Source organism: Pleurodeles waltl, chromosome 1_1 (assembly GCF_031143425.1).
Source record: "Pleurodeles waltl isolate 20211129_DDA chromosome 1_1, aPleWal1.hap1.20221129, whole genome shotgun sequence".
Taxonomy (NCBI): domain Eukaryota; kingdom Metazoa; phylum Chordata; class Amphibia; order Caudata; family Salamandridae; genus Pleurodeles; species Pleurodeles waltl.
In genome coordinates, this window is record NC_090436.1 from 268,973,306 (window position 1) to 268,996,332 (window position 23,027).

The 23,027-nt window shown below is 37.8% G+C and overlaps 1 protein-coding gene across 1 annotated transcript in view; it reads left to right on the forward strand.

The window, feature by feature from the left end:
* The window catches only part of PARP8 (poly(ADP-ribose) polymerase family member 8), a 636,820-nt gene that overhangs the window by 494,540 nt on the left and 119,253 nt on the right, over window positions 1-23,027 (forward strand). The window contains exons 21-22 of the mRNA XM_069221607.1: window positions 19,240-19,312; window positions 21,038-21,107. Of these exons, the coding sequence (XP_069077708.1) occupies window positions 19,240-19,312; window positions 21,038-21,107 (143 nt within the window). The remainder of the gene's footprint in view (window positions 1-19,239; window positions 19,313-21,037; window positions 21,108-23,027) is intronic.

A 23,027-nucleotide genomic window follows, 5' to 3' on the forward strand; every position in this document is an offset into this window, starting at 1 on the left:
GAATTTCAAAAGTTAAGGTAATGGAGCAGATGTTTTAAATTGTATTCTAGACTTCCAACCAAAGCGTTATACTTGAAGGACAATGAAAAACATGTGCATATATGAGCCAGATGTTGTTTTGAAGGTCCAACATGTATTGTCAATGTTATTCTTTGTGAAGAGAAACCGGGGTTAAAAATAGCCTATTGTGGAAATAGCATAGGGTTTGCTTGGTGTTTGCTGTGCAGAGAATGTGATGGATCTTCGACCAGATTAGACTCCAGGTTTGTAAAAAAAAAAGAACATTGTAAGCCTGATTCCCACAGTAACTCAACTCTAGATTTAGGGGAGGAATATATATCAAATGCATGTATATATAGGATGCCTTAATGGCTACGGAAGGGATGAGTAACTTGGGGAGGAAATTGAAGTGGTTGAATGTATATGTGTAAGAGCTGATATGTATCTAACGCTCCATAAGGGTTCCTACTTGAGAGTGGAGGCAGAAGTGAGACCATATTGGTGTTGACTTTCAGATGGGGAAAAATGTTCATTATTATTATTATTACTTCAATTATGAAACAGCTGATTAACTTGAATGATATATTTCTCAATCCATTCTTTCCAATAAATTGCACAATTTGACAGTTTAATGTGTTTATTGTGCCAAATACAGGAATCTAGGAATGCCTTGTTTTGTGAGTGTGACTTATTAAGCATCTTGTGTGCAAAAAATATCTCGGAATGGGAGTGAGAAATAAGCAACTGAGTAAAAGGAGAAGAGTGATATAGTTGAGTCTTCCAATTTACTCCATACAATAAGCTGAGTATCCCCGCCTCCATTCAAATGAGGCAAGATTTGTTTCAGTACAAAAAAGGAATGACAGTGTTGTAAATTGGAGACATTTACCACTCTCTGCTGTTTAGGTTTACATAGTGAACACAATGAAATACATGCCTTCTGGCCTTTCCATAAGAATTTACCAAGAAGACAGTTAAGAGTTTTAAAGAACTTCAGTGATAGCTTCACGGTCAGCATAGAGAAGTAAAAGCTTATGACAGATAACACCATAATGTTTATTGTATCTAATCTGCCCCACCCGGGCAAATAAAGGGGAGACTAATACCAAGTATTCTTTGATGAGCATCTACTAAATTAATCCAAATAGTGTCAGCAATGGAGGTAACATATTTAATCCCTAGGCACGTAAACCCATTGGAGGTCTTTTAAAAGTAGTGTTCTCAAAAATATCTTTTAAACAATACTTATTTAGGGGGATAAGTTCTGATTTATCAATAATGAGTTTACAGCTAAATACAAAGAAATAGTTAGCTAAGAGATCAACAAAGGTAGGTATTGAAGATTGTGGATTTGTTACAAAAACAGCATCATCTGTATAAGCGGTAAACTTAACTTCTGTATCTTTATGCTTGAAGCCTTGATAGGACGATGACTGAAAGAGTCTGAAGAAAGGGATCCAGTGTCAGTATAAATAGCAAAGGTGACTATGGGCAGCCCTGTCATGTAACCATTAATAAAGAAAAGTGGGAGGAATGAACACTGTTTACGGAAATAGATGTTCTAGGTGAGGACTAAAGGAGGCAGATGTATTTAAGGGTTCTTGAGCCAAAACCATGCTACTTTAATAGCTATATCAGAAAATTGCAATTAACTCAATCAATGGCATTTTCCACGTCCAATGTGAAGGTAGCCACAGGTATATTAACTTTGATTGCAAGATGTAAAATATCCAAAAATGCTCTAGAGTTGTCTGCCATATAACTGCCTTTTAGAAAGCTAGTTTGTTCTAAACCAATCGGTATAAATTTGTTGATACGTAAGGCTCAGTCTTTGCACAAATCTTACAATCTAAAGTAATGAGAGATTTAGGCCTATAACAGACAGGATGATAAGTCTTTGTCTTTTAGTGGGGTGAAACAAAGCATAGTTTCTAGAAGGGTGCTGAAGGCCTCATTGCGAGAGAGAAACTATTGAAATAAAGATTATAAATGTGGTAACAGAATGTGAGAAAAAAATGAGTAAAATTCAATAGAAACCCCATCTGTACCAGTGGTTTTGTCCTTTGGTATAGTGTCAAGGGCTGTCTTTGTTTCAGGGAGAGAGAAATCATCATCCAATGAGGATAGATCAGGTATCTGGCGAAGATATTTTGGAAGAGAATCAAAAAAAGTGTTTAGGGCCTTATCCAATAGAGAGTGTTCTGATGTATATAAAGCTTGATAAAAGTTTGTAAAGCATTTTAGAATGTTTGCTTCCTTAAAGTGCCTAATACCATGTTATCAGTAATGTTATACATTTTGGATTTTTGAGATTTAGCCATCAAATAGTTTGCTAGCATGTTATCTTCTTTATTGTTGCCACCATAGTATTTTGTGTTCATTTTTGATAAAACACCAGATGCCTCCTCAGACAATTTTTTATTGAATTCTAACTTGGCCTGAATAAGACGCCTCAGCGTGGTGTTTGTATTGGATGTGTAATGTGCATACTCAAGTTTTTTAAAAGACGTGAGTAAGAGTTTGGGTTTTTTAAGGGCTTTCATCTTTTCACCCCCAACATAGTAGATAAAATATGCTCTGGTTGTTTCGTTAAACAAAATAAGAGGAAATATTAGGATTGATGTTGGTGCAAGAAATACTAAAAGAAGACTTCAGATTATTTTACAAAAACATCTTCTTTTAATCCCTTAACTGCTGGGCTTACCCTCTCACCCTCCACCCCCATCCTGAGTGCTTTTTTGGCTATTTGGAGTAGTTTGCGCTTAGGCCCCATAACATTTTGTCCACATAAGCTATCCACACCAAATTTGCATCCTTTTTTCCAGCGTCCTAGGGATTCTAAAGGTACCCAGAGTTTGTGGGTTCCCCTAGAGAAGACCGGGATATTAGCCAAAATACAGCTAAAAATGTGATTTTTGGGGGAAAAATGGGAAAAAAGTGCTGCAGAAGAAAGCATCTGTTTTTTTCCCCTGCGCTGCAAATGGGATCTACAAAGAGTTTGTGGTGATAAAATCACCATATTCCCTTCTTTCAGGTACAGACAGACTTGAATCAGAAAACATTTTTCAACACAGTTTTGGCATTTTACTGGAACAAACCCCATTTTTACTATTTTTGTGCTTTTCAGCCTCCTTCTAGTTAGTGACAAAAATTGGTGTGAAACCATTGGTGGATCCTGGACATCTAAACATTTCTAAAAAGTAGACAAAATTTGGAATTTAGCAAGGGGTCATTGTGTAGATCCTTCAAGATTTTCCTACAGAAAGTATCAGTTGAAATAAAAAATATTGACATTGAGTTGAAAAAAACCCAGTCTTTTCTAACTATGTTTTCTACTGTAACTTTTTCCAGCGATGATAGATATTTGAAAGCAATATACCGTTATGTTTGCTGGACCCTCCTGGCTGCGGGGATATATAGGTCTTGAGGGTTCATCAAGAACTCAAGCTACTCAGAGCCAATACATGAGCTGCACCTTGCAATGGCTTTTCATTGTATACCCGGTATACAGCAATTAATATGGTAAAATATAAAGAGTGATAATGGGTATCAAGGAAACCTGTGTATTTCCGAAATGGGCACAAGATAAGGAGTTTAGAAATAGTGGCTATTCACACCTCTCTGAATTCAGGGGTTCCTATACTAGCATGTAAATTACAGGGCATTTCTCAAAATGACTTCTTTCCTACACAGTGTCTTACATTTGGAAGGCAATAATGTAGAGAAAGACAATTGACAATAAGATTTGTTCTTCTATTTTGTGTTCCCTCAAGTCTCCCGATAAAAATTGTACCTCACTTGTGTGGATAGGTCTAGTGTCCACGACAGGAAACGCCCACCAGAATCCTTTGCAAACTTCAAATTGGGCTAAAAAACACTCTTTCCTCACATTTCGGTGCTGCAAAGTTCTGGAATCTGAGAGGAGCCACAATCTTCCTCCCCCTCAGCATTCCTCCATGGTACCTCACTTGTGTGGGAAGACCTAGTGCCCCCAACAGGAAATGCCCCAAAATACAACGTGGACACATCACATTTTTCTAATGGAAGCGGACGCATTTTTTGCAAAGTGCCTAGCTGTGGATTTTGTCCTCTAGCTCAGCCGGCACCTAAGGAAACCTATACATTTATGGAAAGTAGACACCTAGGGGAATCAAAGATGGGGTGACGTGTGGTGATCTTACTGGGTTCAGTCACCCAACATCCTTTGCAAACCTCAAAATGGGCTAAAAAATACTCTTTCCTCATATTTCGGTGCTGCAAAGTCCTGGAATCTGAGGGGAGTCAGAAACTTCCTTCGACCCAGCATTTCCCCAAGTCTCCTGATAAAAATGGTACCTCACTTGTGTAGCTCAGCCGAAACCTAGGGAAACCTACCAAACCTAAACACTTATGGACAGTAGACACCTAGGGGAATCCAGAATGGGGTGTCTTGTGGGGCTCTCACCAGGTTCTGTTACCCAGAATCCTATTCAAACCTCAAAATTTGGCTAAAAAACACGTTTGCAGCGCGTTTCGGCGATGGAAAGTTCTGGAATCTGAGGGAAGCCACAAACCTCCTTCCACCCAGCAATCCCCCAAATCTCCTGATAAAAATGGTACCTCACTTATGTGGGTAGGCCTAGTGCCAGTGACAGGAATGGATCACACAACAGTCAATGTTAGTCCTTACATGAGGGCAACTGTTGACCATGGGCCGATCCATTCCTGACACAGGCACTAGGTACAGGCACTCAAGTGGGGTAGTGTTTTTATCAGGACAGGTGGGGAAACACTGGGTGGTAGGAATTTTGTGGATCCCAGCATATCCTTGTAGTTTGTGTGACAGAAATGCAAGAAATGTTTTTAGTTTTTATTCAACATTTCACCTTTGCAGGGTATTCTGGGTAAGAAAACATTGGGGAATCCTCACAAGCCACACCTCTGTGGACTCCCCCTGGTGTCTAGTTTCCAGATATGACTGGGTTTGATACGTTTCCCTATATGACTGCCGAGCCCAGGACCAAAAACTCAGGTGCCTGCCTTACAAAACCAGGTTGTTTTGTGATCATTTTGATAGCTCTACAATACGATTTGGGCGGTGGAATTTGGGGCTGAACTAAATTGGGGAGCTCCTAAGAAAGCACTCTCTTTGTACTTGCTGCTGCATACGCTCCTCTCTGTGTTGGGCTAGCCCGTTACTGTCCCGCTGCACAGACTATACTTGCAAAGGGACAGCACGATTGTCTTCATCACCTCCCTCAGAATCTCTGTAAGAGGAGTTGTTGGATGGGACTCATCTGACTGAAAAATCATCCGCAGAGTCTGGTCCATTTTCCTATCAATCTGATGCTGTCTCAGTATCTGCTGCCTCAATCTCTGCCCCTACGTCAAAGCTGTCCTCCATAACCCAAGTTACGGCTTGAGCAACAATCATCCAACGAGATGCCATCTCTGCTACTGGCTAAACTGTCCCTCTAATCCACTAGCCAACGTAGACAGTCATAAAATGCTGGTGGATGTGTGTGATGCGTGCAACAGTAAAGGTCAGTCACCTTACCTTCGTTTTTTCCCTCAATCAGCACGTTCTCTCAAGACACTCAAAAAACAAAAAAGACACACTATTACTTCACCTTGTCACATATCCATCATCACAGTCTTTAGCGCCTGTGGCGCCAAGTTGGACTATCTTTATTGGTGCTCCCATGACCTCCTCCTCGGATTGCCTCACTACCACCTAGCAAAAGTGCCCTTCATCTCTCCATAGCCTCTCTCGCACATACACTTCATTTGTATTATAATGCAGGTAATGGCTGGCTTTACTAATCCACTCAGCTATTCACATAAAATACATATTTGATCTGTGCAGAACGCATATAAACCTTCTGCGCTACTTTATGAGATCAAAACTGCCAGTAAACAAAAGCCCAATCCTTCTTTAGTAGAAACATAATCACAAGAGTTAGCTTTACTTTTTTATTGCTGCCTAAAAGCTACAGTTGAAAAGCATTGGTCGGAGTATGCACATCGCTTTGAAGACGCTTACTGTGATACAATAAGTGGCGAATATATATATATATATATATATATATATATATATATATATATATATATACGTACATATATATATATATGTATAGTCCACGCCTCCATCAAGTTTCCAAGCAAGGAAAGCAGGCAGTCCAAACTGCTAAACTGCTTTAACTCCGAAGTTTATTACGTATCCATAACTGGCAATTTCATATTGTGTGACACGTTTCAACTGTTGCGGTCTTACTCTTAGCCCAAATCTTTACTACCAGTAGAAACTATGAACAAGGTGGATTATGACAACGAAATTGTATCACAGCTTAGTGATGTGTCCTGTTATGAGAAATTACCACATAATCCCATTTTTATGCTTATGTGTACCATTAACAGAAATTTATTGGAGTGGCAACATAAGGGATTACTTAATAAAGATGAATACTTATACTTGAAGGTACATCACCCTCGGTATCCATGTTTGTACACTCTACCTAAAATACATAAGGGTTCACCATTCCCACCAGGAAGACCTATAATATCGGGTATATTGGGCCCGACTGAAAAACTTTCGGAGTATGTTGATTGCTTTTTGCAGCCATTGGTACATAATCTCCCTTCGTTCATTCGGGACACCACACACATTCTTAGTATCCTAAGTGATGTGGAGTGGGATAGTAATATGCTTCTGGTTACCTTAGATGTTGTATCACTTTATACATGTATTAATCATGACTTAGGTTTGGAAGCTTTAAAATATTTTTTGAACAGAAGACCTGCGGATTTATGGGAACACACTAAAATGTTATTAGACATGATCAACTTGATCACTAAAAATAATTTTTTCCTTTTTAATAACATTTGGTATCGACAGAATCAAGGTGTGAGCCATGGGCTCGAAGTTCTCTCCATCATATGCGAACTTATTTATGGGGTGGTTTGAACAGTTATGGATTTGGGGTCCTGATGCTGCAGCTTGGCAGACTTTTATTTTATTTTGGGGACGCTACATAGACGATTGTTTTATGATTTGGACTGGAGGCAAAGAAAAACTTGTCGAATTTTGCAATTTTCTGAACTCTAATCACATGAATGTTAGATTTACTTATCAATTTAGTGATGCAAAGATTGAGTTTTTAGATGTAGAACTCTTTATTATGGAACATAAAATTCATAGTAGACTTTTTCGCAAAACAACTGCTTGTAACTCCATCCTTCATGCAACCAGTTCCCATCCCAGACATCAGATTGCAGCAATTCCTTTTGGTGAATTTTTGAGAGCTCGGCGCAACTGTAGTTTAGATAATGAATTTATTGCCCAACTCAACGACATGGAGAGGAGGTTCACAATGCGTGGATATTCGAATAAAATTATTAAGAAGGCTCGACATAGAGCACAGTACCTAGATAGAAATACAACATTAGAACTTATAGAACATAATAAGTCTAAAGAGGCATGTGATACAGTTAGGTTGATCACTGAATATACTGATGCATCCCTTATCTTACAAAAATTTATGTTCAAACATTGGAAATTACTTTCACAGGACCCAATATGTAAGGATATCGCATTAGGGCCAATTAAGACATCCTTTCGTAGGGGTAAAACGTTGAGAACTCTTTTAAGTCCCAGCTTCACGACTATCCCTCCTAAAACAACTTGGTTATCTCAAAAAGAAGTTGGTTTCTACAGATGTGGCGTATGTGGAGTGTGTCGCTGGGCCTGTCATAAGTTGAAAGAATACCATCATGAGGGCAAATCACATTTAATACGTTCTACTATGGATTGCATTTCCAATCATGTTGTGTATATAATACGATGTAAATGTTCAAAAATCTATGTGGGCAGCACCATACGACCACTTAAAATTAGAATAAGCGAACACATGCGGGCACTTAAAAATGAGGATATGAGATATCCCTTGGTGACCCATATGGTCTCATGTTCTACACAAGGAGTTCAAAAGAGGTTTACATTTTTTGGTCTGGAACACATTGTACGCAACCCAAGAGGTGGCAATAGAGAGTTATATTTACGCCAACAGGAGGCACTATGGATAATGAGACTTAGGACTGTTGAAACTGGTCTTAATACTGATAGGGAACTAGAGTTCTTTTTGGGTGATTAATTATAAAATTTTTGACTGTTTATATATTAGTTTATATATTAGTTTATATGTAATATTCTATGTACTATATAATATTTCTATTTGTTAACATTATCAAGTGTATATGAGTGCTGAGCCAAAATTCTCATTTGTCTATTTCTTTAATAATAGTGGGGTTACTATTATTGATTTGTTTTTTTATTTCCTTTGGTTCCATATAGTAATCACATATTATTTATTGTTGTTAATCAACGTGTGCTGCTATATATGATTTATGTAGTTGTTATAAAAGGTCATTATGGAGATTTCTGGAAATTTGTTATAGCGAATCTTCTTTTTCTTCTTTCTTTTTTTTTTTACTATATAAGGGGTGCATTTATTCATTTATACTATCGTTAGTCTTTCATTATTAGTGGAATGTAGGCATTTTGAAGTGTGTGAAATCGGATCGTTTATGTGATTAGTCCGATTTCCATGTCTATTCCCTTTCTTCTGGAATAGTGTATTACCAACCCTGAAGTGTATTTAACTTCCGGGTCGATACGCGCGACGTCAGCGTACTCGCTAGACGTTCATGAAACAGGAGACGGAAGATGCCGGTGATTCTTTAATTTTGCTGACAATTCGAAATTGAGACGTAAGTGTTCTCGGTAGACTTGAGGATAAGATTTTGAGCATGTTAACTGATTGATGGGACATTTATTTGATTTTTAGTAGGTGGTATATTTCAAATTAGATCGTCATGGATTTTCAGAGACTATTAAGTCTATATTGATTAATTTTATTAATAATAAGCGTTGTCTTATTACATTCTGTTTATTTTGGATATGGTGGATACATGTAGTATGTGTAGTTGATGATGAAACCCATGTGTTGACTTATTTTATGCTGATATTTATTGTGGGTTTTTCTTGACAGCAGTTGAAATATCAGATGTTGAAGTAGTCTATAGGACAATTTATTATTGCTGAATCTACATTTTATCTCTCGATTATTTTTGGATCTGTAAGGTACAGTAACCTAATTTAAATCTTGGTTCTGTTTGGTGTTTGGTGTACACTATAATTTAAATGCATGTGGATTGTTGCACTAGTGGTGTTATGTGGTTTACAGGCAGTTCAGTGGTGACGTATACAAAAAGAAAAATTTTTTTGTTAAGGGTATAGACTATTTACTTTATTTGTTCTACATGTGAGGTTTATCCTTTTCCTTTTGTAGATATACTATACATTTTGCTTTTTGGGGTACGTAATACACTTTTTAGGTATGAATCTCTCCCTTTGGGTTATGCATGCACACTTGGGTGCACTTATATGTTATTTGACGATTGAGCATATTGGCCATTACTCATGTGTGTTATCTATGACTTTTTAGCCCTGAAGAAGTCGTTTAGGGATGTTATTCATTCCCAAAGACGAAACACGTGTTGGCTTGAACGTCTTGTAACCAGAATTTGGCTTGAATTTGGACATATGAACAATTTGGATCAAAGATCGCTCAACAATTAAACATTTTTCATCAAATACCGTGGACTAATTGCTTTAATAAGCGTAACCGAAAGTTGGTTGTAATCTGTTAATTTAAATAATCATGGACTACTGATGTTACAGTTTTCTTCCCTTTGTTCTATACTCATAATATTGTTTTGGGTTACTTTATTACATTTATGTACTTGTGGAGACTTTGATGGATAGTATCATCTTTACATTACGAGTTGTGTAAATATTTGTTATCAGTGTTTTTCTAGGGGTCACCCCATTGTGCAATGTATTACCAGTAGAAACTATATTGAGCAATTTACTAGACATAAAGAAAATACTGCCCGCATATTTCCAACTACCAACAAACATATTCATTTAGCTATAACTCTCACATTATTATACACCAACTGCCATCCATAATTTTTTGTTATTGATGTATGTGATTATCAGCAAATAAAATCTGATTCTCCACTAATACTCAGTGGTTTCATAAACATAAAGAAAATACTGCCCACATTACCCATAATGTGGAATACCTCATCGTTTTACCCAAATTCTCCACTCAATTTAATTGCCAAGTGGCTAATTTTTATATCAGAGTCATGTCATTTAACAAACCTGTTATATTATCATATTACATCAATATTATGTATCCCATAGAGGCAGTGTTGGGGGTGTGAGCAACATCATATAACGAAAGCCAATTATAAACTCCAAACCAAAGCACCCAGGGCAAGTCTAAACCCTATCCAATTGTTGAATTTTTTAACCAACATGTACAAAAAGCTCTTCGTCCTAGTTCAATCCCAACGGATGTCTGCTGCTCAATCTGACTATGTACTCGGATTCCATCTTTTTGAGGGTCCATTCCCTGTCTCCTACTCTTGGAGTCAACAGCACCCTGTCAATTCCGAAAAAAGACATACTATCAGTCTTTCCATCATGTACTAGTCTACAGTGTTGTGCCACTGGATAGTTTGCATCATTAGTTTTGATGGCATGCTTTTTTACTAGAAAAATTGTACGTCCCAGATACCCGAGTCCAGACGGGCAGGATATTACATACACAGAGAAATCAGAATTACAGTTCAGGAATTTTTTTAATCCTTACTTCCTTACCTGTGGGAAAAACACATGTCTTGTGATTCACACTATTTTTGCAGGCCTTACATTATCACACCTGTAAAAACCGTGCTGACTTTCAAGGAAAGGCATTGCGGCACGCTGATGTCACAGAGTGGCGGGTAGAGGGAGACGGGGGAGACACGAAAGCTCCTCCCTTTCTCCTGAGGGAGTTTTGAATTAAAAAAATCCTCTGGTGGGACACACCAGAGGATTTTTAAAACCCCTCCCTGGCATCGGGCACTGGTCATGACCCTCACCAGGGAGGGTGTGTGTGCGTTGGCCAGTGGCCGACGCATGCACCTATGGGGTTAATAAACTATCATTTAAACACCATTGTTGTAAAGAAGGTACTGCCACACGAGACTCTTGGTGAGGTGAGATCGGAAACTCTTCTTTTATTAGTGAGTTCACATCGTCAAGCTAATACAGGAGAAACATCCCAGCCTCCGCCAGCACCAAACAGCTGCTGCTCGTCTCCTCACCAGATAGTAGAATCTCCCACATTTCAAACCGTAACATTCTACAAACACTATGACATAGTAACATTCTGACAGAACACTCAATATAACACCTCTCCCTCCCCTCTATACACACATTAATTACATTGAAAATAATATACACAGTTTTAAAAGAAGTAAAGCAAGAATGTAACAGAAATTAAAGTGGTTGTTTTACTCTAACTTATAGTTCATAAGATATGTGGGTATCCTGACGTTTCTATTTGACCTCCTCAAATTGAGTTCTTCCATGGAACTTTCTGTACTACCTTGCAATCCTCTTGAAGATGTTCCTCTTGCACAAATATCACTTCCTTCTGTTTCATCATTCTTAGCGCGACTAACAGCTCCAGTAAACTTGACAACTCTATTTAAATTCCAAATTCTGTTATCTTGGGTCTTAACAGCATTGGTAAAAGGTTTTGTTACCTTTATTGGGGGGAGATAATTTTCTTTCACTTTTTTTGGCAAGAGGTTGTTAAATCATAACCCAATCACCAACCTTAATGAGTGTTTTCTTTACCCAGTTTGTTCTATCGAAATTCAGTTTACTCTTTAACAATTTTTCATGTTCCTTAAGTCTCCAATCACTTTTTATCACTTGCCTTCCCTTCCTGTCTAACAGGTCATTAACCCATTTAGGTTCTAAGATAGTATTTCCACGTCTCCCACGGAAAAGTGAAAATGGTGTTTGACCTGTAGTGGAATGAGGGGTGTGCCTATATACATAAACTTTCTTCAGTACTTCCTGCTTCCAATCTAGTTGGTTGCCATTTGCAATAGAGATGGTCTCTTTTATGACTCTATTAAATCTTTCTACCATACCATTGCATTCTGGATGATATAATGCACAATGTTTATGTTTAATGGCACGCCCACTCAAAAAGTCATTCATTTCTTTGGATATTAGTTGTACCCCATTGTCAGTGAGAAGATTTGAAGGAATACCTTCCTTAGTTATTAAATCCTTCAGAAATTCGATGACTTTCCACGTTTCAATGTTCTTAGTAAAACACACTTCTGGCCATCTAGAGAACATGTCCACCACAACAATAATATAGTCAGTCGAATTCTCACCATGAATGGGTCCCAAAATATCTAATGCAATGTCCGTTCACGGACCTTTGGGATTTCCTCTAATTACCATTGGTTGCACCCTGGGTTTCATAGCCTTTTCACTAACAGCACATTGTACGCATTCTCTCACTAGACGCTCTACTTGAGTATCCATACCAGGCCACCAGTATGAGGAACGTTACCTTTCTTTGGTCTTAGAAATACTCATGTGACTGCTATGAGCTTGGTTCATTAGTTGGTCTCTAAGCCTAAGTGGAGGCACTAACCTCATACCTCTAAGTAGAAGATCTTGACTCACCGCTAGTTCATCCCTGACATTCCAATAACTTTTACTCTCAACACTACCCTGATATATACTTCTCCAACCATTGCGTAATAAATGCATTATTTCAGTTAGGACCTTGTCAGATTAAGATTCCTCACGCCACTTATCCTCAGAAATTATTTCAAAATCTACCTCACACACCTGTTCGAAATTTTCCATGTCGTTACTTACCGACTCATCATCTCGAAGATGAGAATTGGGTGTAACTAATCTAGACAAAACATCAGCAGGTATGTTGTCAGCACCAGGGACATATCTTACAACAAAATCATATTCCTGCAATCCAACAATCCACTTGGTGATCCTCCCTGACACCGAATCGATCCCTTTAGAACAGAGAACTTCACACAGAGGCTTGTGATCCGTCCTCACAACAAAGGAACCTCCCCACAAGAACTTCTTCAATTTTTTTATGGCCCAAAACACCGCTAGAGCTTCCCTTTCAATGACAGAATACTTAGTTTCTGCTCCTTTAAGGCTTCTGGAAATGAAAGCAATAGTGTTTTCAGGAGCGCATCCTCCTTGTTGTAAGACTGCTCCCAGACCTTTACTACTCGCATCAGTGGTTAAGAACGACTGTGAATTAGGGTCAAACTCTTTCAAGGCAGGAGCACAAGATAGAGAATTCTTGATACTACCAAACTCTTTCTCACATTCCTTGCTCCATATAAATTCTACTCCTTTATTTCTCAAAATTCTCATGTGATAACATGAACTCGCAAAACCTTTGATGAACTTACTATAGTATTCTGCTATACCCAGAAATCTCAACAACTCTTCTTTAGACGTGGGGGAGGCTAGACTATGGATAGTGTCAACCAGTTCTTTCTTCGGTATGTGACCATCACCAGTAATGGTGTGGCTCAAATAATCTATAGTTTTGACTGCAAATTTACATTTTTCTGATTTGATTGTTAGACCATGCTCAGAAATCTTTCTCAGAACTTCCCTTAATCTTGCTTCATGTTGGAAGGAATCTTTACCATAGATTAAGATATCATCCTGATAGATAGAAAAACACCCTCTAGACCTTTCAACATGCGTTCCATCAACCTCTGAAACACAGAGGCAGCTGAAATCAAACCAAATGGTAAACGGAAAAATCTAAATGTCCCAAAAGGCGTTATGAAAGCTGTTCAACTTCTACTGGATTCATCTAACAATACTTGGTGGTAAGCTGAGGTTAGATCGATGGTAGAAAACAGTTTTGCTCCTGATACCCTGGTTAGTAGCTCAGAGATGTTGGGAAGAGGATATTTATCAACTACAACAAATTTGTTGAGTCTGCGAAGGTCAATGCACAGTCTTATCTTCCTGTTAGGTTTCTTAGCAATAACTATCGGAGCCAACCATTCTGTTCCTTCTACTTCCTCAATTACTCCGTGATCCATCAGTTTCTCTAATTCATCTTTGAGTTGACTCCTTACAGCAAAAGGAACATTGCGAACCTTACTGCAGAAAGGAACAGACCCAGAGACTAATTTGATTTTGTGTGAGTAAACTTTCATACATCCAATACTGTCAAAAAAGACTTCTGTAAAGTCTCGGCAGAGAGATTTCTTCAAGTCCGAGGCATTGTAAGTGTTATCAATCAACTCAACAGTTGTTTGGTCTTTCAATATAATCGGGGGTACGCTCTTCGGATCTAGTATGACTCCTAAGTCCTTCTGGTGCCACCAGCTAATTATACTGTCTCCTTTCTTAGAGATATACATCTTCCCAGAGGTGTAATGCTGATTGTACTCAATCAACCCTTGTAAGTATCCATGTAAATCAATAGGTTCACCCCCATATGCACAATGATTAATGTCTGGTTTCAATAACTTGACGCTCCCTCTGAGTTGTTCTTGATAAAATTGGTTGGAAACAATAGTAATTTTGGCACCATAATCGAAGAGTACCTTAGTTCGTTTACCTTCAATCGCAATATAATCCAGAGGGCCACTGGGTTTAGTGTCAGACACCTGCAGTACTATTTGGCCACATTGTGAGACACAACCATCATCATCATTCATGAATTGGGAATCAACTGCATTCACACTTTCTTTGGACTTACGCAGATTGCATACGATCGAGAAATGACCCCTTTTTTAACAGAACAGACAGAAACCATTGATAGCTGGACATGTGCTATCATTCGCAAAATGACCCTCTTTTCCACATCTGTAACATCTTCTTTTCTTACCACAATTTTGGGTGTAGGTTTTGTGTCATTCTTATAGTTTTTTGATTTGTTATCTTTTTACTATAGCCACATCTTTTACTGTAGCCACATCATTGTGACCATTCCTTTTTATAACATCAATACACTTCAAAGAGTGTTCAATACGTTTAGCTAGAGAAATGACTTCATCAAGGTGAGGATCATCTAATAACCACAACTCATCTCGCACCTTATCAATGATACAGCCCTGCATAAATTGATCACAAATTCTTTCATCTATGGAAGAACCAAATTTGCAAGACGAAGCTAAATGTCTTAAGTCAGTGACATAATTTTCAACGGATTCACCATTTACTTGTCGTCTTTGGCCAAAGTAATATCGTTCCAATATAGTACTGACTTTTGGTAAGTAATGTAAGTCCAATTTTCTGATACAGATTTCATACTCGTTTAGGTTAATTGCTTTGTTGTCAGGTATTTCAGGTAAGTGGTCAAAAACTTCTTGACCCTCAGTTCCTAAGCAGTGCAACAGTAAAGCAGTTCTTCTTTCTCTGCTCAAGGAAGTTCCGCAAACTCTGGTGTACCGTTCAAACACTTTTTTCCATTTTCCCCATTTGATAGGAGGTTCACCAGGGGTGGATAGGAAAAAAGGAGGAGCTGCCACATTTTGCATAGTGAATGCTTTAAGAATGTGTGCCTATCACAGTATAAGGCACAGAGGAAAAGATGTAACCACAAAGTAAAGTCTTATTTGTTATGTAAAGTCTTGTATGTGTTTTTCAAGCAAGTAGGTCCAGAGGCAGATTACAGCTGGGATCAATGAGCGCACAGAGCCGTAAATAAAAGAGAATTTTTGCTGAAAATATTTTCCGTATGTGCTCCGACAGCACAAGCTTGTGGCAGGAGCCCAGCACGCGTGAAGATTTGAGAAGTCCGAGAGCACAAGTTGGTTGATAATGCGCGCGTGATGCTTAGATTGCAGCACGCGTGAGGATTGACTCGTGCCGTGATGATTTGGGAAGTCCGAGAGCACGAGTTGGTTGATAATGTGCGCGTGATGCTTTGATAGCAACGCGCGTGATGATTGTCTCGTGCCGAACTGACAGTAGGCACGAAACGCGCGTGAGCTGACAGCAGAATAACAGCGTGCGCTCTGGAAACGTTGCTAGGATACAGCAACGCTGAAATTGACGAAAGCCGAAATCAAACGTTGCTATGATACTGCAACGCTGAGGTTGTTGAAAGCCGAACCCAAAAATAAAGCGCAATGATCCGGGGGAAAAAAAAATAATTAAAGTAAGTAAACTGCGCTCCTTGAGGTCAAGAAAAAAAAAAAAGAACTTATCTGGAGTTGGGATGTTTTCCTCAAGCAGAATAGGGCTCGTAGATGTCCTCGTCGCCAGTTTTGTAAAGAAGGTACTTCCACACGAGATTCTCGGTGAGGTGAGGTGGGAAACTCTTCTTTTATTAGTGAGTTCACATCGTCAAGCTAATACAGGAGAAACATCCCAGCCTCCCCCAGCACCAAACAGCTGCTGCTCGTCTCCTCATCAGATAGTAGAATCTCCCACATTTCAAACCATAACATTCTACAAACACTATGACATAGTAACATTCTGACAGAACACACAATATAATAAACATCTTTTAGAATGAGTGGGGTAGGCAACAACTTGAGATCTACTATTACTGGTACAAGGTCTGAAATTAGAACTAGCCCAATTTCAGAAAAAGTTAATGTGGTAAGTAAATTGTGTGTTAAAAAATATAGGGGGTTATTACAACTTTGGAGGAGGTGTTAATCCGTCCCAAATGTGACGGATATACCAGCAGCCGTATTACGAGTTCCATAGTATATAATGGACTCGTAATACGGCTGGTGGTATATCCGTCACTTTACCGTCACTTTTGGGACGGATTAACACCTCCTCCAAAGTTGTAATAACCCCCATAATCTAGACTTGATTAGATGTGTGTACAAGAGAAAAGAAAGTATATTCTAAAGTGCCTGGGTGGTAAGCCCTCTAAGCATCAACAAACCCCCTAGAATGAATAGAATCTCTACTTTTTTTCATCTTATTGGGAACATAATTAACTGAGAAGTTTCTGTCCATAAAGGGGTCCATTATTTAGTTACAGTCCCCTCCTACAACCAGATTTGCATTTGAACAAGACAATGTCATGTTGGACATTCATTCCCACAATTGAACATCAATCCCTGTTGGACCATATATCTTAAGAAGAGATATTGTATTATTTTGTATGGTAAGGAGTAGAAGAAGCAAACAACCCTCTTCATCCTTCTCCGTTTCTACAACTAAAGAAAGTGATTTATGCAACAATATAACAACTTCATTCTTATTTTGTTTAGCCGGGGAGCAAAATACATTACCCAGTTCTTTTGAAGAGAACTGATGTCTGTAGCTTAAAGATGAGTTTCTTGTAATAGACCAATTTTACATTTCAATTGAGATAAATGAGCAAGCACCCTTTGTTTCATAATAGGGTTACGCACCCCTTTAACATATCAGGACACAATACCGAGATGATTAGGTATGTGTGTAAAAAGGAATACACAATACAATAAACAGCAACATTCAACTTATAGAAAAAAACTATGAAAATCAAAGACAATCATTAAAGCAGTGATAATGAAGATGAAAATGAAGGAGAACATAGAAAGAAGATATAGTGACAGATAACGAAGAAATGATATTTAAAGGGGGGAAGAGCACGGATAGAGGAAACAAGATGGTAAGAAGCCAAAAATTCTTTACCGTGAAATTATGTCAAACATAAGAATCAATATCAATGAGATGATGGGGTGGTGAATCGCAAAGAAGGCAGACAGCTAGCAACAAAAAATCAACAGAAGTGCATCCGGAGATGGCTATATGACATCAAAGATGTATATAAAAGTATAATAGATTAAAGGAAACCATTACTAGGCCAACAACATTAGGAAACTAGGAACACTTACCAACATGAAGGGAGCAAAGTGTAGACACCGGGTCAGGAGTAGGTTTCATAGAATATGAGAGACATCTAGAACTTGGATTCAAATATGAGATAGAACATATTGTAATGACAAAAAAAACATGAGAGGGAGAAATTTAGATAAAAGTCATAGAAAACCTAATGTATTAAACACATAGGACAAAACACCAGAAACATTAAATCAGGTTAACCAAAGTCAATTTCTTCTCCTTTATGAAGATAAATTAATTTTTTTCACCTTCTGTATATTCAAAATACACGGTTTTCCCTTCATAGGTAACCTAAAACAGGCAAGGATGCACCAGACCATATTGATGATTCATGGACCAAAAGTTCAAGTTTGACAGCTGTGTTGTCAACCCCGATCTAAACATGAGCTCCACCATAAAATAGTAAGAGGACATATACCAATTGATGGAGAGCAACGTAGGTGTTGACCTACTGCAGATATTTGTAACGTAAATCCATGAAGCTGTTCTTGGTATACTAAAGAACTGGTATGTGATAATGGCAATATGAGATAATGTGTGGATTGAGCACTTCCTTTTTTGTGACAGTGATTCCCACAAGTTTTCTATTTTTGAGTTCTAATGGGTTTGCAGTTATCGCAGTGAAAACTATTCGACGAAATGTGTTCACTGTTTAAATGGGCCATCCAGTGAAGGGTAGCACAATACATCTGAAAAACCTAGCTTACATCAACATCGCAACATTTTACAATGTTTGCTTTTGGTGTTTGGTAGCAATACAAGACAGGATATTGAAAACTGTAATTTGGCTCTACCTTGGATGACCCCTTTAAATTCTGCCTGTTACTAGAAAGTGAGCTTAGGATTTACTTATCCAAAGTATTTGACGTTATCAATTCCGCCTAATAAGAGTGACACAGACCGCATAATCAAGGCTAGGCAATACACATGGTCGCTAACTCTGAAGTATGTTTTAATAAATGTTGATAATGGATACATGAGACTTGACATTGAGAAGATTCTGCTCTTTTACGCAGTCTTTTTTTTGTCTGACTTGACAGCACATCTGTACGTATGACCTATTGTTACAATTCTTTAATATATACATTGAATGGTTTTTGACTTCAACCAGAGGTCCATTTCCTCTTCACCTGTTTGTTGCATCATTCCTTCTCCTATACAGTACTTGCTTTGCAGTCCATTGAATCATCACACATTAAATTCCTTATCTCATACCTGCATTCTCTACAGAAAACAATCATTTGTTGCTTTGTTTTCTACATTTCAGCAGGATTTTTCAGTGTTTTATTCAGAGCTCACTTTGGAAGCTGGACACCATGGCTTTGACAATGCCTGTTTGTTTTATAGGAATTATGCTGTGTTTCAGTTTGAATTGTAAGCGTTTTCCACCTCAGTGTATTTAGCCTAGACTTTAATTGCAACCCTATTCACTTTTTTGTGAATACTAATTTGGCCTTATGTGTTCTGTTTTTAAGCGGCTCACACATTGAAAACTGGCACTCTATTCTGAGGAATGGTTTAGTAGTTGCTTCCAATACGAGATTACAGGTAAACCACTTCATTTCTATTGGATAATGGTGTCACAGCTTAATCTTTATTCATTAGAGTTGTATGGTAGGTTTTATTCTAATATTGCTGACATTTGTATTGGACTGAAATGGCCTGTAATACATTGTAACATACAACAGTATTTAGATTTTTTTACTGATATGATTTGCTAATATTTTATAGTGTGTAAACATTTCTTAAATTTTTGTTTAACATATACAGCACTTCCGCTACCTCATTGCCTTCCGTGTGTTGCATAGCACTGTGAATAATATGTATTACGTATCTTTGTACTTTTACTCTGAGGAATGAAATGCTGAGCCTACTTGCACCATACATTGACACCTGATTTACATATGTTTTCTCGTCCTATTGCTTTTTTATGTCTGAGCTTGTCCTTTGAAGTTAATGTAATGACTTTGTGTCAACATCTTATCTTTAGAGGCTGTTCTAAGCATCATTACCATTTTCAAAATAAGGAAATCTTAGCATAACAACATTTCAAAGGAAAAATAACTCCTTCAGGAAAAATGTCTTACATTTTGTTGTCTGAAATGTGTATGTCTTGTCTCACTAGTTCATATTAAATACAGTCTGTTAATCCATTCCCCAGTTTTGTGATTCTGTTAGTTTTCTACTTCCAGTTTGTAACTTTCCTTCTGTCAATATGACCTGCCAAGCTGGGCACACAACATTAGTGGCCTCAGTAGTGTTTTGTAGAGGAGCCCCTTGTCTTTGCGTTCCCAGAACCAGCTGTCATACCGTTGCCACTTTAAAGTAAATCAATGTGTCACACTGCCCTAATATAAAGGAGATGTCTGAAATGAATGCCCATTCTGTTCCGATATCAGACAAGTGTATGGACAGAGACCTAGTTTAGAAGATCAGAAATCTCCCCACTTTTGGTTCTAACTACATTTGAATCATATTTCAGACATTTTAGGTAACCACAATACATCATAGTCAACTTTTCCAACAGTCGTGGATTTCCTGGAGTAAGCTTATACATATAATTTACACCTGCTACTTGTTCCGCCTGAAGGACAAACACGCTTGCTTGAATTTCACACAAATGTGCGGTAGCACATGTATCATTGTTTTTAGGTTGACCTCCATTGGGGCAATGTTTTCTTTGTGATTAAACCACTTCACTGCCAACATTATCGTTATGAAACATTATTTCCTGACCAATCCTGCTCTATAAACGTCCTTACTCCTGCCATTGCCAGGAGAAATCTTTGTGTGTCTTTCGAAGATGGAAATATACCTGGAAGTCAAAAATGAATACCGAACAGACCTACTATTTTGTGGATATTCACTTGCCTGTGCAAGGTGCACCAACCAGATTCTCTAATCCATGCACTTAATCCTAAACTTGAGAATTAAACAATCCTGTCATACTGTTGGAATTACTGCATTCTTAAGTACACTGACTCAGAATATAATTCCACCATTCCCTGATTCTGTAAATCAAAAGATAGAATTTGTTATTTGCAAAGTTCTATTTATGGGCACCCATGTTCAATGCAGGTGCACAAATGTTTTTGGAATAAAGCGTATAAGTATATTTGTTGTGAGTTTGGCACCTCTCAGCACTGACATTCACATTAAAAATGTAGGACGTTGGTAAAGGTTTTGCAGGTGATATTTCTTAAAGTAGTCTTTTTAACAATGTTTTATATAGTATGTACCTATAAATATGCTGACCAGGCTGGTCTTTTTCAGCTCCATGGAGCAATGTACGGAAATGGGATATACCTTAGCCCTTTATCAAGCATATCATTCGGATACTCAGGTGATTATGTAGCAAATATTGCTGATATTTGTTTTTATTTACCTTTTCCATTGATTTACCTTTTTTGAAATGTAAAAAACTAGAACATTAAAAAAGGATGATCATCTTCTTATTTTTTAGTGTTTTGCCATATATTAGTGCTATAGTGTTGTTGATTTGGCATTCTTATACTGTTGTCTTCAAAATGATTTTTTTCTGTCTTTGTGAGAAGATACATATGTTGTACAAGGGATTTGAAGCTAAAAATACATTTGTCTATTTCCTTGACTAATCATATCCTGTAACTGATATCACAAATGTTATTTTTCTTATTAAACATTAGAATTTCTTGCGTATTCCAAGATTTGTGTACTCATGTTTTCCTGACTGCAAATTACCACTGTGTTTTCCACTTGTTGCTCTCATGAACTTGTTATACACTTATCTGGTGCCAGATCATTTGACCGTTTTTTGTTGGTGATATTTGAATTTTTAGAAGTACATTTTGCAGTGGTTGATTTTGGCACAGTCATGCATAACTTATTGTTGTGCATGTTTCATTAAATGATGTACACATAAGCATGAATTGCAAACCTTTTTCTCATTTAAAAATGTATTCCCTGCCAATGACCATTACAAAGTCAAAGAAGATACATATATCATTACTAAACTTACTAGCCTTTCTGAAAACCATACACAGCACTATATGTTCCACTTTCTATTTAAGTAATAACAAATGTGCATCTCACATGTCCCATAACAAATATCAATTCAAGAGCAGTAGACATTTTCCCCAGGGAGCCTTGCTGGTCCTTTTGAACCTGACAAGGAATCTGTTTGTTCCGCCACCACAGAACCCCTAATTAGCCAGTAAGCTGAGTGATTCCTGAACCCATCTACAAGTGACACATCAACCTTCTCCGGAAACATTGACACTTGGCAGGCATGGTTCTGAAAGTTTCACAAACTGCCCCAAATGACAATTCTCAAAGGTTAAGTGAATAAAGAATCACAGTTTTATTAAAGACAAGGAGGCTAGCATTATGCATAGTCTTTTATTTACTCCTGAGCAGCAACACTTAAAAGCTTCAAGAACTTGAACTCCAAATGAAAACACATAACAATCAATTGAAATCTTCAATTCCATAATTATTCCTTGTCCTCCATTTTCTATCTCTTTTGTTTGTCTCTTCTACATCAGCCCTCTTTCTCTTCGTAACCTCTCCAGTCTTCCCTCAATTTTCTGTCAACATAAATTTACATTATCTTTGTTTCTTAACAAACACTTTTTCTCAAAACATAAACAAAAAACACTCATGTCTTTATACATTATTGTCTCAAAACTCATTAACAATTATTCATTCTTAAAAAATCCCTACCCTCTCCCTACCTCCACTCATTCGGGAAGGGAGGGTGGGATAATGCTATCCTCCTTGTCTTTAATAAAAGTGTGATTCCTTATTCAGTTAACCTTAAGAAGCATAGTTTTATGGCAAGACGGAAAGCTAGCATTATGCAGGTTCAAAGTCATTTAAAGCTTACCTTGAAACATGGTCCACAGCCCTAAAATAGAATCTCCAAATAGTATCAGCATTAGACCAATTTGCTGCTTTGAAAGCTTCCTCTAACCGTCCTCTTGAAATAAAAACCTTACTTGCCAAGGCTCCTCCCACCAAAAGTGCAATAAACCTAGATAGAGCCACACCTGGCTTCCCCATTACTGACTTCACCCATCTTGCAGTTCTCACATTTCTTACTCCTTTAAATGGTTTTTAAAAAAAATCAACAACTGATCCTCTCCAGCATGTCTTTTCTCCCGCGTTCTAGATTCATACTCCATCAACCATCTCACTACTCACAAATGTGGTTCCTTGACAAAGCTAGGGTACAGATTTGAACCAGACAATATTTTAGTTCTTTTCCAAATATTAAAAACCACCA